The sequence below is a fragment of the Cololabis saira genome, chromosome 19 (assembly GCF_033807715.1).
Source record: "Cololabis saira isolate AMF1-May2022 chromosome 19, fColSai1.1, whole genome shotgun sequence".
In the NCBI taxonomy this organism is placed as follows: Eukaryota; Metazoa; Chordata; class Actinopteri; order Beloniformes; family Belonidae; genus Cololabis; species Cololabis saira.
This window is the reverse complement of record NC_084605.1, coordinates 10,155,054-10,170,426: the sequence shown is the minus strand read 5'-3', so window position 1 is coordinate 10,170,426 and position 15,373 is coordinate 10,155,054. Positions and strand designations below refer to the sequence as shown.

General features: G+C 39.8%; 1 protein-coding gene across 1 annotated transcript in view; it reads left to right on the top strand.

Moving 5' to 3' along the window:
- Positions 1 to 14,963, top strand: part of LOC133419258 (ribonuclease inhibitor-like) — a 29,693-nt gene extending 14,730 nt beyond the window's left edge. The window contains exons 5-10 of the mRNA XM_061708327.1: positions 1,756 to 1,929; positions 2,859 to 3,035; positions 9,972 to 10,145; positions 12,084 to 12,257; positions 14,253 to 14,426; positions 14,841 to 14,963. Of these exons, the coding sequence (XP_061564311.1) occupies positions 1,756 to 1,929; positions 2,859 to 3,035; positions 9,972 to 10,145; positions 12,084 to 12,257; positions 14,253 to 14,426; positions 14,841 to 14,850 (883 nt within the window). The 3' untranslated portion in view covers positions 14,851 to 14,963. The remainder of the gene's footprint in view (positions 1 to 1,755; positions 1,930 to 2,858; positions 3,036 to 9,971; positions 10,146 to 12,083; positions 12,258 to 14,252; positions 14,427 to 14,840) is intronic.
- The last annotated feature ends 410 nt before the right edge of the window (positions 14,964 to 15,373 follow it).

Genomic DNA, 15,373 nt, shown 5'->3' with positions numbered 1-15,373 from the left:
GCGACAACAAACTAGGAGAGGAGTCCGAGGAATGGAAGAGACTTTTTCATTACTGAGTCATGCTGACATAATGACTGAGATTACGATTTCGATTACGACTATTACTGTCTTTGTACTTTTCTGTGTTTTCATTACCTGTATGTTTATGATGACACTGGAGTGTTTTATTTTGGGTGCTGTGAAGTTTCAAAATGACAAGAGTAGGGAAATGTGAGGTTAATCAACTCGAGGACGGAGACGTTCAGTCGAGGACAAAGAAGAGGACGTGGTTCAAAGACAACATGCCTTCATGCCTTCATCTCTTTTCTAGAACTTTTCTAGAACTTTATGTACTTTACTGGATTTTCAGGAAGGACGGGACAATTTTCAAAGTTCATTGATGACAAAACAGACAGAACATGAGATGATGAATAAGTGAAATAACATCTAGTCAGCGGCTGGTAAATGAACCTAAATGCTTCCTCTGATCGGGGGTTCAGGTGTGTTTATCGTCTCAACTTCCTGCTGCTTCATCATCATTCAGTCACTTTTCATTTGGACACAAACCTGCTGTGATCCAAGTATCAGTCCGTTCTGGGTTAGTGTGAGGTTAATCAACTCTTTTGAATTAAGATTGTCATTATGAACAGAATTACGTAAGCTCAGAGAAGTTGACTGCTGCGTTTTTCACAAGTTTACAATTGTTAACAGAAGTTACAGGCAGGCCATTCCCTGATGGTATTTAGGTATTTATGGCTTTGTTAACAGCTGAGCAGTGTCTTTAGACACATCTGTGCAAAGCCTTACAGAGTTTCTTGTTTGTCCAGAAGGAGCTCATTTATTGACCCTTCATGTTGTTTCAAGACGTTAAGCTGGCTTAAAGGTTAGCTAGGTTTAGTTGGACCATCTGATAACACGAGACCCCCATGAAGTTTGGCCTGGTGACTTCTGGTTTGTAAATAACCCAGTGTTTTTAAAAACCATCTGTTCAAACCTCCAACAAGAGGTCCTATTTTAGTTGACCTCTTGACTCTTTGTGTTTTAAGGATGTCTGTTTGTTTCTTCATACTAAGCCTCGTTAACTGAAAAGACATGTGTGTGACCATCTGTTTTTGTCAATTGTCCATCCACTGTCTACCATTGGTTGTCTTAACATAGCCAACGCCTGTCAGTTTTTCAATAAATACCTCCTGCTAAGAAGGACCCAGCAAGCATTCCGTCGAAAGCCACAGAGAGAGAGCCGTGTTGCTCGACAGGGCTCCGACTTTGCTTCACTTCTGCGCAGAAGGCCTTTAAAAATCATTTCTGACAGTTTCCGGTGTCTTTTTCTAAAGTTATTAATATTGTGATGACTTTTTAACCTAACAGTTAGAACGGGAACATTCACACGGTCCTGACTGTCGGACAGAACCAGATGGGTCCGAAAGAAGCTGCTGAGGTCAGACGAGGACGGAGACGTTCAGTCGAGGACAAAGAAGAGGACGTGGTTCAAAGACAACATGCCTTCATGCCTTCATCTCTTTTCTAGAACTTTTCTAGAACTTTATGTACTTTACTGGATTTTCAGGAAGGACGGGACAATTTTCAAAGTTCATTGATGACAAAACAGACAGAACATGAGATGATGAATAAGTGAAATAACATCTAGTCAGCGGCTGGTAAATGAACCTAAATGCTGTAACGTCGCCGTCAGAAACCACATGTCTTCATTTCAGCTGGACTGATGTTAAAAACAAACATCCGATTAGATTTGTATTTTCTTGTTTCTTTATTCAGATTGGAAAACTGCAGTTTGTCTGAGATCAGCTGTTCTTCTCTGGGCTCAGCTCTGAAGTCCAACCCCTCCCATCTGAAACATCTGGAAGTGAGCATGAACAAGAACCTGCAGGATTCAGTGAAACATCTGTGTGGATTTCTGGAGAGTCCAGACTGCAGACTGGAGACTCTGAGGTCAGACACCATGTTTTAGTTGTGTGTTCAGATGAATATGATGTGAAAGTTGTGTTGATACTAAACTGCAGACATCAGGCTGATCTTCTACTGATCCACACTGACCATCTTACTGCTCTGAGTTCTTCTTCACTGCTTTAGTCCAATAACAGTTTGTTTCTTCTTAAAGTTCATCTACTGATTTATTACATAACACTAAACATTTTAATGTGTCAAACAGGAACAAATGAAGAGATGTGTTTGAATCTGGAATAAAACATCTTCAGAAACACTAATTAACTTAACAGCTAATATGTTCAGAAATTTCATCCAGATGCTGTTAATAAACTGAAAGAGTCCGACAGACAATAGTGGACAGACTAAATGTGTTGTCGTCCAATGTATGAGCTATAGAGCTCATTTACTAAATAACTTCTTCCAGACCAGGTTAGCTGCACACGAGAAATCTCCATGGTAACCTATCTAGTCCTGCTTCTGTGCAAACACTAAGATTATAACGTTTGTACTGACTGGGATATTCAAACACAACATATTAAAATAACAAGTTGTTTATCTGCTTGTTTAACACTTGAAACTAGTTTTACTACATGAAATATTAAACATCAGTTCTTCATGTTTTTGTGTCTCTGACATTCAAACAAATTCTTCATTTTCTCTTCATACAAATGAATGAGTCGACATTTATCCCAGAATTCATCCTGACATGTTTGTTTGTTTGGATACTTGAATCATTTGGCTGCACAACATGAGTTTGTATGGATGGATCCACTGGTGGAGCTGCAGAGTTGAAGAGCTGAAGTCACTACGTCTTTATTGAAGCAGCAGCATGATGTCATTAATATTGATGAAGCTCTTTTTCACTGGTTCTGTTGGACTGTTTTAACCTGCATCCTGGTGGCTTCACCTCACATCTTTTATTCTTTATTCAGATTGGAGGACTGCAGTTTGTCAGAGATCAGCTGTTCTTCTCTGGTCCCATCTCTGAAGTCCAACCCCTCCCATCTGAAACATCTGAACCTGAGTGAGAACAACAACCTGCAGGATTCAGGAGTGAAACATCTGTGTGGATTTCTGGAGAGTCCAGACTGCAGACTGGAGACTCTGAGGTCAGACACCATGTTTTAGTTGTGTGTTCAGATGAATATGATGTGAAAGTTGTGTTGACACTAAACTGCAGAAATCAGGCTGATCTTCTACTGATCCACACTGACCATCTTACTGCTCTGAGTTTTTCTTCACTGCTTTAGTTCACTAGTTTGTTTCTTCTTAAAGTTCCTCTTCTGATTTATTACATAACAGTAAACATTTGAATGTGTCAGAGAGGAAAAAATGAAGAACCAGAGATGTGTCTGAACCTGGAATCAAACATCTTCAGAAATATTAACTTAACAGCTAATACGTTCAAAAATGTCATCCAGATGCTGTTAATAAACTAGTGGCAGCCCCTTCTATCTCTGCATGCCACTAATGGAGCGGGTGTACTGCAACCAGTCTGACCCGAAAAATTCCTCCATCTCCAAAATCTTCATTGCATCAACTTTACTGATATAATGTGTCAGTATTACAAGAAATGAACAATTATTCAAGCTCCTCAATTTTCCCATGGTAGTTGAGGTCTAACCTGTTTAGTTGTTCCTTAATTGGTAGGTCGGTCAAAAAACTGTAACACCTCCACCCAACTGTGTAATAAAATAAAAACTTGTCATGTAGATCACATTTAGCTGAACTCCTCCTAGTGGTTAAACATTTGAATTTTTCAATGATGAACAAAAGGATCTTATATTAATTTACATATTTATAGATCTCAATATAATATCTTAAAGCAGCACAATGTAACTTTCAGCTTTTGTTGAGTTTGGCGGCTCCTTTGGACAAAATTGGTAGTGCTTTACCAGAAAGAACACTACATTTCCCATGAGCACCAGCGCGTCCTGCCGGAAAACTCCTGTCCCCGTCGCGTGCATTTGTTTTGATGAGAGAAGACGGGACGGACTTTCAAAACTACTTTTCTGTATTCAGCGGTCGTTTGCAGGATGGATGGCGAAGAGGTAACGTATCTATTTTTGGCAAAAAAATATAATATGACGAAGTTGAAAAACACTAAGTTCAACTTGGTTTTATTAAGTTGTTTCAGCGAGATAATGCGCCCTACAAACTCATATGCTCTGCACCTTTTTCCTGTCACGTTTTTTAGAGGGACTTAAAATAAAAAAATACTTTATAACCTGTGAATAACTGAATGCCCATTACTTATATTTTGCAGATCAGCCCTGCACAATTTTACAGTTCTCAGGAAAAATACTAGAACCCAAGACGAATATTTCTGATGTGACAACATTCTAATTAGGGCCCGAGCACTGAAGGTGCGAGGACCCTATTGTATCTGTGATGTTTATTATTAGGGCCCGAGCACTTGCAGTGCGAAGGCCCTATTGTATCTGTAGGAATTGTTATTCTTTATTCTTCTGACGAAAGGAGGGCCTTTTTGTCCCCCTAAACGTGCCCAAAAACTCACCAAATTTTGCACGCAAGCCAGGCCTGGCGAAAAATTTGATATTTAATGGTTTACATTAGTGGTTCCTAAACCTTTTTTGCCAGGCCCCCCTTTTGTACATAACATAATTTTCGAGCTTCCCCCCCCCCCCACCCCAACACAGACACACACATCTTTTGCATTCAAATGCGACTGCAATATATTTCATATATTGAACATATGTGCGAAAAAACTGTCCATCTCTGTAAAAATAGATTTTCAACCTGACCAGCTCCCAGAGATTGACACAACAACAATACAAACAGGAGCCAAAATCTGAACATTTGCTCTACAGAAATTACCCCTTTTATCCCCACATCATTTCAGTGATGTGAGTGGGCTTGCTTCAAGTGTGCAACACATTTCTTTTTTTTCCTTTTTACTGTACAATATAGTATACATTACTTTCAACATATTTTTTAAAAACAGCAGCAACAGCTAAACAAATAATCAAAATGTCAACAATTGCTCTGCAAAAATGGCAGTTTTAATCCCTACACCTTTTCAGTGAGTGGGGTGGGTTTGTTTCATGTTACAGATCATCTCAAACCGGTTGCAGGTGAGAAATTGCCACATGCATCTTCCTTCCAGTAGCACCGGATAGTTGTGGGGCCTTAAGCAGCAGGTCCCCGGTTAGATTCCCGCTGGCCAGACCATTACTTCATGTCATTCCCCTTCTCTCTTCCCCCCTATTTCCTGTCTCTCTCTCACTGCACATATGTGTTGAAGGCAAAATCTTAAAAAAAAAAAAAAAAAAAAAATCTTAATTTTATTTATTTATTTTTTTTATTAATCTACCTTCCAACTTCACTGCGCCCCCCCTGCAATAGCGCTGCGCCCCCCCTAGGGGGCGCGCCCCCCAGTTTGGGAACCACTGGTTTACATTAATGGGCGTGGCAAAATGGCTCAACAGCGCCCCCTTGAAAACTTTGTGCCTCAAGCCCCACGATACGGTTTCATGTACATGCACGAAAATCGGTACACACCTGTATCATGGCACAACAAGAAAAGTCTCTTGGCGCCATGGCTGAAACCGAACAGGAAGTCGGCCATTTTGAATTAATCGTGTCATTTTGGCGAAATTTATGCCATTCCTTCGGCTGTTAATACGGCCCGAACCGTAACGTGCACCCAGGTGTGTTATACATCAAAATGTGCGTCTCCATCCTGCGACAACACACATTACTTTTCTCTTTAAAAAGCGTTACCGTGGCAACGCTAGACGCCAAAAAGCACGCCCACCCTTCATCTGATTGGTTCAGACAGAAAAAAACTTTGTGCCTCTAGCCCCACAATACGGTTTGACGTACATGAACGAAAATCGGTACACACCTGTATCATTTCGCAACTTAAAGAAAAGTCTCTTGGCGCCATGTACGAAACCGAACAGGAAGTCGGCCATTTTGAACATTATGAATTAATCGCGTAATTTTATAGCAAAGGGGGGGTGCGCTCAAAAAGCGCACCCCCCCCTTCATGTGATTGGTCCATATTTGATAGTTCCCCAAAAGTCACCAAATTTTGCATGCAAGCCAGGCCTGGCGATAAATTTGATATTTCATGGTTTGCATTAATGGGCGTGGCCTAACGGCTCAACAGCGCCCCCTAGAATAATTTTCTCTGCCATTACTTTTGAATAGTTGGACATAAAGAGTCGTGGATGGTGTCATCGGACTCGATATTGAGTCCTTGATCATAATTGGTGAAAATGAGCCCCGCCCCTTTTTCTGATTGGTTGTTCCTATTTTCTGCTATAACTTTTGAATGGTTTGACATAGAGAGTCGTGGGTGGTGTCATCGAACTCGGTATTGAGTCCTTGACCTTCATTGGCCTGAATTAGTCCCACCCCTTCTTCTGATTGGTTCTCCCTATTTTCTGTTATAACTTTTGAATGGTTTGACATAAAGACTCGTGGGTGGTGTCATAAGACTCTGTATTGAGTCCTTGACCTTCATTGGCCTGAATTAGTCCCACCCCTTCTTCTGATTGGTTGTCCCTATTTTCTGCTAAAACTTTTGAATGGTTTGTTATAGGAAGTCGTGGGTGGTGTCATTTCTGATATGCTTATGGGGGACGGTGCGAGGACCCGTTCATCGCTGCTTGCAGCTTTAATTCTTCTTATTATTATTATTCTTCCGAGAAATGAATTGCCTTTTTGGAGGCCTTAAAATGCTCGAAAACTCACCAAATCTTTGTACACGCTTCCAGAGTCGTGGAGAATTACATATTTTATGGGCGACAGGCATGGGTCGACAAGAATGGGCTCCATAGCGCCACGCCACCTATTTTATGTTTTCCGACGAGCCTCATAGTATGGTTTGACCTGCAGCAATGACCTTTATGTGTCTATTGTATCAGACAAAGCCCTACAAAAAAGTATCTTGGACCCATGCTCTAAGTTACACAGGAATTCCAGCATTTTGAACAGAAAATGTCATTTTTCATGAATTTTGGTCATTTCCAGGTCTCGTACTTTGGGGTGGTGTCATCGGACATTGTTTTGAGTCCTTGACCATAATTGGTGCAAATTAGCCCCGCCCATTCTTCTGATTGGTCGATATTTCATAGTTCCTATTTTCTGCCATAACTTTTGAATGGTTTGATATAGAAAGTCGTGGGTGGTGTAATTTCTGATATGCTTATGGGGGGCGGTGGTCATGAGTGCGAGGACCCGTTCATCGCTGCTTGCAGCTTTAATTTTGATTCTTATTGAGCATAGAACTCTACATTTACATTTGTATCATAACAATTATGTCTCTTCTTTTATCCCCATAAATACACATCCCTCCTCCTCTTTCAGCTCATGCCAGTGAGTGAACGCCGGGCCAATGTTTATTCTTGTCCGGGCATTTTTTTTTAAATTTTATTTATTTATTCTTTTGTCCGGTCATTTAGCTTGTTACTGTCCTGCTTTCTTTTTTCGCCTCCTCCGATAAAACTTTTATTTTCTTCGTTTTTTTCGCTGCTTCGGTCATGATACCAGCTTTTGCTGAGCTCTGCGCTCCACGTCCCACCCAGTTTTCGTCTCGACTACAAATCGGGAAGGAGGGGGAAGTGACGTATGCCGTAAAGCAGTCAAAGCCGTAGAAATCTGTAGTTTTTTATTGTGGAAGGGTTCCTACCATGCACCTCAAAGTTACATAGTGCCAGTGAAGGCAATACAGACCGTGACAGAGGTGTCATTAAACCTGTTGGAAGTTGATTTACCATCACAATGACTCTGGAAATATTATATTAAGGTGGAAAAGTTACATAGTGCTGCTTTAACAAACAATAATTCAAAGCAAAAATACATTTATCATTTTGGCTCTTACATCAACAAATACAAGTATAACAAATATAAAACTCTCAACATGGAAAAAAATATTTGTCTATGTTTTTACTATTATTCCTTAATATGTCTGTTAAGATAATTTCATCCAGGTGACATCAAAACATAAGGTGCAACCAATAATGTCTTTTATGATTTTCAGTGGGTAAAACTAGATATAAATACATGTGGGTTGAAGTAAGAAAAACTGAAACAAAGCTGCTGTCTAGACTCTAGACAATGAGACAACGATACGTTTTTGTACCGTCAATGCATCTGTTCTTAATGAATCAAATGTATTAATCAGACAAAGGTTTTCTGCACAAGTTCCAGATACCAACACTGGAGAAGAGATGTCTTTTATGAATGCTGAATAAACTCAGACGGTCCCACCTGTCCTGAAACTCTTTCTCTGCTCACAAAGTCCTTCTAGGAATGGAAACTTTATCGTCATTTAAATCGCCCTTGTGTGCATCAGGGTCATCGTTCATACAAGTCTCAATTTCCTCTAATAACTCTTTAAAGCTGATCAGTTTAAGTTCATGCAAATCGCCATGATCTGTTTTCTTTTCATCCTGGTTCAACAGTCTTTGTACTGAAGCTTGCAAGTACATAAGCTCCCATAAATAACTATGAAACATTTTCATATGTTCATCTATGGAAGGCTTCGATTGTCGAACATCAATTAGGACATGAATGTCATTTCTTTTTCTTGTCAGAACGCTGAGCTTGGCTCTGTGCCTTTTAATCAAATTAAAGAGTTCTCGTTCTTTTTTAATTCCTTCATCCTGTTCCTCCATTTTCCACACAAAATTCGTTTCACTTGATCCAACAGATAATTGTCCAATATAAATGTTTCACGTTGCAGCTCAGTGCCTCTGCTCATCCAACAAAGTTCTGCAAATTGAAGGCAAGATTGGCAGAACATAAGCATGCCATTAGAACTGGTAATCCACAGTACCCCATGGCTGTTCATTACAAAGATGTAAGTCACGGTAGTTGTGACTCCTTAAAAATATCCGGCATAGAACATATTGAAGACTCTATCAGGGGAGGAGATAGACTCAAAAGACTCCTGCAAAGAGAGTCATTTTGGATTTACAGATTAAAGGCCACTCATTATCCAGGGTTGAATGGAGAACTTGACTTTTCTCCTTTTCTGTGAGTGTATTTTGTATTCTTTGACTATTAGTGTGTTTTGTTGGCCTTTAAGATTGACTCTGACGGTTCCTTAGTTTCTTTTTAGGCTCAATACTTATTTTGTATGCATTTTTGATTTATTGAATTGACTATAGGCAATGTTTAAATGTGAAATGTTGATTTATTTACTGTGATTTAGTTTTTTTTCTTTCAGTACAGAGTCTCTCACCCTCTGCTTGTCATTGGCAGGTCTTGCTGTTCAGGTCATGTGACCTCCTACCTGCTCACACTGAGCAGCTGTTTGAAATTATCTATTTAATTGTGAATTGAGCTGTCTGACAAACATTTCTCTTTTGTCCTGACGAAGGCCAGTTTGGCTGAAACGCGTAGACACGCTTTTAAGAGATTAGCCATGCAATAATAAAGGCATTTTATTAACCTTACCCTCATGAGTGCCGCAGTTCTCTGTTTTCAACAAAGTTCTGCATCACTCAAGAACTTTGTGTTTTTCTCCAAGTCCATTCCATAAAGTTCCAATCATCAAAGTCCAATCATCCAATCTCCCAGGCTTTTTCGATTTCCAAGCGGGTCCAAAATGATCTTCTGTGCAAACACTAAGATTTTAATGTTTGTACTGACTGAAATATTCAAACACAACATATTACAATAACAAGCTGTTTATCTGCTTGTTTAACTGTTGAAACTAGTTTTACTACATTAAATATTAGACATCAGCTCTTCATGTTTTTGTGTCTCTTACATTCCAAAAAATGCTTCATTTTCTCTTCATACAAATGAATGACTTGACATTTGTCCCAGAATTCATCCTGCCATGTTTGTTTGTTTGGAATCTTGAATCATTTGGCTGCACAACATGAGTTTGTATGGATGGATCCACTGGTGGAGCTGCAGAGTTGAAGAGTTAAAGTCACTACGTCTTTATTGAAGCAGCAGCATGATGGCATTAATAATGATGAAGCTCTTTTTCGCTGGTTCTGTTGGACTGTTTTAACCTGCAACCTGGTGGCTTCAGCTCACATATTTTATTCTTTATTCAGATTGGTGGACTGCAGTTTGTCAGAGATCAGCTGTTCTTCTCTAGTATCAGCTCTGAAGTCCAACCCCTCCCATCTGAAACTTCTGGACCTGAGTGACAACAACCTGCAGGATTCAGGAGTGGAACATCTGTGTGGATTTCTGGAGAGTCCAGACTGCAGACTGGAGACTCTGAGGTCAGACACCATGTTTTAGTTGTGTGTTCAGATGAATATGATGTGAAAGTTGTGTTGACACTAAACTGCAGACATCGCAGATAGACAGACAGACAGACAGACAGACAGACAGACAGACAGACAGACAGACAGACAGACAGACAGACAGACAGACAGATAGATAGATAGATAGATAGATAGATAGATAGATAGATAGATAGATAGATAGATAGATAGATAGATAGATAGATAGATAGATAGATAAGACCTCAGTGTCTGAATGACATAAGCTAATGAAATGTCAAATGTTAAGAGGCTGTGCGCATTTACGCACAAGGCACAGCACCAGTAACTTCATTAACACTGGATCGGGATCAGATCAGGATCTAATGGTAATTCACGTTCTTTGTTTTGCTACACGTATGAAAGCTGTATGTGTACACTGTATGAAAGCGATACGAAAACGGCCCCGCAGCCCCGCTTCACCCCCCGCTCCCTCTCCTCTCTCCCGTCTCCCCTCAGAGCTGCTCAGGGCGGGTTTATGGTTCTGCGTTCCTTTAACGCAGAGCCTACCGCGTAGGTGCGCGTCGCCGCGTACCCTACGCCGTAGCCTCTGCGTCGTTTTAACGCGGGACCCTAATTTAGGCACCATACACCTGCACGTAAAGGTTTCACGCGCGAGTAAAACTCATATATATGAAAAAGAATCTGAGTCCCTTTAGGGGCTCCGTGGGGCTCCCTAAACGCAGCCCCTCATTTGTTCTGTCCTAAAGTGTGAGGAGGTTCCCCGCATGTCACCACGGCAGCAGCAGCAGCAGCACCAGAGTCCTGACTGACTGAGCTTCACACAGAGGAACACGATCAGCGCTATTTTAATTTATTATTTTATTATTTTAAGTCTGATATATGTTGTGATATGTGATGACATTATTAAGCTGTTAAACACACACATTCTAGATTTATATGTTTATATGGTGGAATTGTTTGTAATAAAGCAGCCCCTACTGTATGGATGAATCCTGAGCTCCGTCCTGTTATTTTTATTTTTAAATCCGAGATAAGTCCACAACCCCACTTGATCTGACTGTGTACAGTCATGTCTGACTGTAGATTTCACCCTTAATATCATTCAGTATCACACAGGCTTGAATGACATTGAGAGAGAGAAACAGAGAGACGGGGAGTGAGGAGTTTGCGCGCAGTTTAATACACGCTTCTGAAACACGGTATTTGCTCCACTATTTTTGCGTGTGGCAAATAGCCCTGGCCTTTGTGAATTAGGCGCTTTTTGCAATGAGGCTTATTTGCATAGAAAGGGGGCAATTTTGCGCCGAATTACCTAATTTGCATGCATGCAAATGGTACCGGCGCAGACTGCCACTATTTGCTTGGCAGCGCAGTTTGTGGAGCAATTCCCCCTTTGCGGGTGCTTGGTGAATTAGACGCTCTCTTTTTGTCTCATTTGCACCGGTTTAGCGGCCGCAAAAGCCGCGCAATCCTTTTGTGGATTTGGCCCTAAGATTGTAACGTTTGTACTGATTGAGATATTCAAACACAACATGTTACAATAACAAGTTGTTTATCTGCTTGTTTAACACTTGAAACTAGTTTTACTGCATGAAATATTAGACATCAGTTAATCATGTTTTTGTGTCTCTGATATTCAAACAAATGCTTCATTTTATCTTCATACAAATGAATGAGTTGACATCTGTCCCAGAATTCATCCTGACATGTTTGTTTGTCTGGAAACTTGAATAATTTGGCTGCACAGCATGAGTTTGTATGGATGGATCCACTGGTGGAGCTGCAGAGTTGAAGAGCTGAAGTCACTACGTCTTTATTGGAGCAGCAGCATGATGTCATTAATATTGATGAAGCTCTTTTTCACTGGTTCTGTTGGACTGTTTGAACCTGTATCCTGGTGGCTTCAGCTCACATCTTTTATTCTTTATTCAGTTTGGAGAACTGCAGGTTGTCAGAGATCAGCTGTTCTTCTCTGGTCTCAGCTCTGAAGTCCAACCCCACCCATCTGGAACTTCTGGACCTAAGTGGGAACAAGCTGCAGGATTCAGGAGTGAAACATCTGTGTGGATTTCTGGGGAGTCCAGACTGCAGACTGGAGACTCTGAGGTCAGACACCATGTTTTAGTTGTGTGTTCAAATGAATATGATGTGAAAGTTGTGTTGACACTAAACTGCAGACATCAGGCTGATCTGCTACTGATCCACACTGACTGCTTTAGTACAATAACATTTTGTTTCTTCTTATAGTTCCTCTTCTGATTTATTACATAAAACTAAACATTTGAATGTGTCAGACAGGAACAAATGAAGAACCAGAGATGTGTCTGAACCTGAAATAAAACATCTTCAGAAACATTAATTAACTTCACAGCTAATACATTCAAAAATGTCATCCAGACGCTGTTAATGAACTTAGAGAGTCTAAAAGACAATAGTGGACAGACTGAATGTGTAGTCGTCCAATATATGAGTTATAGAGCTCATTTACTAAATAACTTCTTACTGTGGCTGAAATCCATCAAACCAACATTGGCTTCATTTGACTACCATTACATTTTATTTCAACAAATGCAAGTTTACCAAATATAAAACTCTCAACATGGAAAATCTTATTTTTCTATGTTTTTAATACTAATAATGTCTGTTAAGATCATTTCATCCAGGTGATATCAAGACATAAGGTGCAACAAATAATGTCTTTTTACTATTTTCCGTGTGTAAAACTAAATATAAATACATGTGGGTTGAAGTAAGAAAACTGAAATGAAGCTGCTGTCTAGAGATGAGTTTCCTTCATCAGCAACAAAACATCCAACAAGGACATCAGAAACATTGTGTTGAAACTATGTCGTCACTCAATCAATTTTTCAGAGAAAATGTTTGAAAAAAAACTCCTAAACGGACAAATATGTACTGATTGATGAAGAAATGTCTACTTAAAAACATGGAAATTATGGATATTGTTCATTTATTCTTCATTTGTGGGAAAAAATAAACATTCTTACAAGGTCAAATTTTTACATCAATACTCAGCTTCAATAAACTTATACCTTCATTTAATATTTACATAGAAAGATTGATATTTGAATTAAAATTCTATCAAAGTTTCTGCCATTAAAAACTACATTAAACCCTGGAGCATCGATTAGTTTCCATATTTTGATGAGTATTTGGTTCTAGTTTCCCTGTAAGGGTTCAGATTTGTACGTTTTTGTACCATCATGCATCTGTTCTTGATCAATCAAATTTATTAGACAAAAGTTTTCTTCACAAGTTCCAGATACCATCACTGGAGAAGAGATGTCTTTCATAAATGCTGAATAAACACAGACAGCCCCACCTGTCCTGAAACTCTTTCTCTGCTCACAAAGTCTTTCTAGGAAGGAAAACTTTATCGTCCAAAACATAATTTACAAACAGACCTTTACATAGTCTAGACTGTCATCCTCATCACTGACTTTATTGAAATCAGCACAAACTCAGACTTTTATAATCATCAAGTCACTAATACTGAAGAGAAATATACACAGATTACGGATCACGTGTTACATCAATATGAACATCAGACTTCATAAAGTCCATCACCTTTCTAATTCTCATCTATATGGAGCATGTAAAATGATGAAGATGATGTTGAATTGTATCTTATCTGATGAAAATGCTCTTTAATGTGTCCTGTCTAACTAGGTGAATAACTGGACTGAAGCCGAGTGTCTACGTTACGAAAAATAAGACTTGAGAAATGATACAGATTTCAGTAGATTTAATTTAACAATTGCATGCAAAAGGGTCAGAACATACATCAGGCCTCTCGATATTAAAAATTCTTTTCATACAAATGAATGAGTTGACATTTGACCCAGAATTCATCCTGACATTATTTTTTTTTGGAAACCTGAATCATTTGGCTGCACAGCATGTGTTTGTATGGATGGATCCACTGGTGGAGCTGCAGAGTTGAAGAGCTGAAGTCACTACGTCTTTATTGAAGCAGCAGCATGATGTCATTAATATTGATTAAGCTCTTTTTCACTGGTTCTGTTAGACTGTTTTAACCTGCATCCTGATGCCTTCATCTCATATCTTTTATTTTTTATTCAGATTGGAGAACTGCAGGTTGTCGAAGATCAGCTGTTCTTCTCTGGTCTCAGCTCTGAAGTCCAACCCCTCCCATCTGGAAAATCTGCATCTGACTAAGAATAAGCTGCAGGATCCAGGTGTGAAGCAGCTGTCTGATCTGGTGGACAGTCCAGACTACAAGCTGCAGACTCTCAGGTCAGTGGAGGTTGGACTCGGTCCTGCTGCTTCCTGCAGTTTGCTACTAAAACCAGTTGGTATCAAAGCAAAGATCCAGTGTTTCCAGTAAAGCTGCAGCTTCTCAGCAGCTGCTTTCCTCAGTGAAGCTGTAAGACGAGAATGATGACAGGCTGCAGGATTGGACAGAAAGACAGAGGCAGCAGTCAGCCAATCAGATGGTCCAGATGTTTGTTGTAGACCAGTGTTGTGCTCGTGTTAACGTGTTTAGAAATAAAGGTGTATTCCAGCTGATGGCTTTCCAGGATTTTCAGACACACAGCTGCTCCACTGCAGCTCTGAACATCTCTGAAGTCCTGCTGCTCTTTATCCTGATGGAGGGAGTCTCTGCAAACACTCGTTTATCTCCTCTCTTCTTTCTTCTTCCTTCTACAGCTGGAGATAGTGAGAGTGACCAGGACGGATGAGTCGTGTCCTGATGGTCCATGGAGGTTGAAGCAGCACCAGTTTGTGTGGACAGACTCTGACTGAACCGTGATGGTGATGGAGATGAAGATGTACATAGTTTCAGTTTGTTTCCGACTTCCAGCTTTTTACAAACTTCTCATATATTCATGTATTTCATGTTCAGTCAAAAAGCCTTTTATTGTCATAATGTCGTTGCTGTCCCCTAAAAACCAAATTAAACTTATGTCCGAACCACATCCGTGCACCCCCCATCCCACAAATAATTACCTAAACAGGAGATAAAAACATGCTGAGACAATTGTTTATTAACAATCAACAGAAACAGAATACAAACATACTATTCACAGGTTTTTGCACATCAGCTGATTATTAAAGTTGGTAGAATAAAAGGAAGGAAAACAAATTTATGTACAGATCAGATGTTTCATGATCCTCCAAACACCGAGGAAGAGGATGAAGAATTCCTGATTTCTTTTTATTTACATTTTTCCATTTCATCC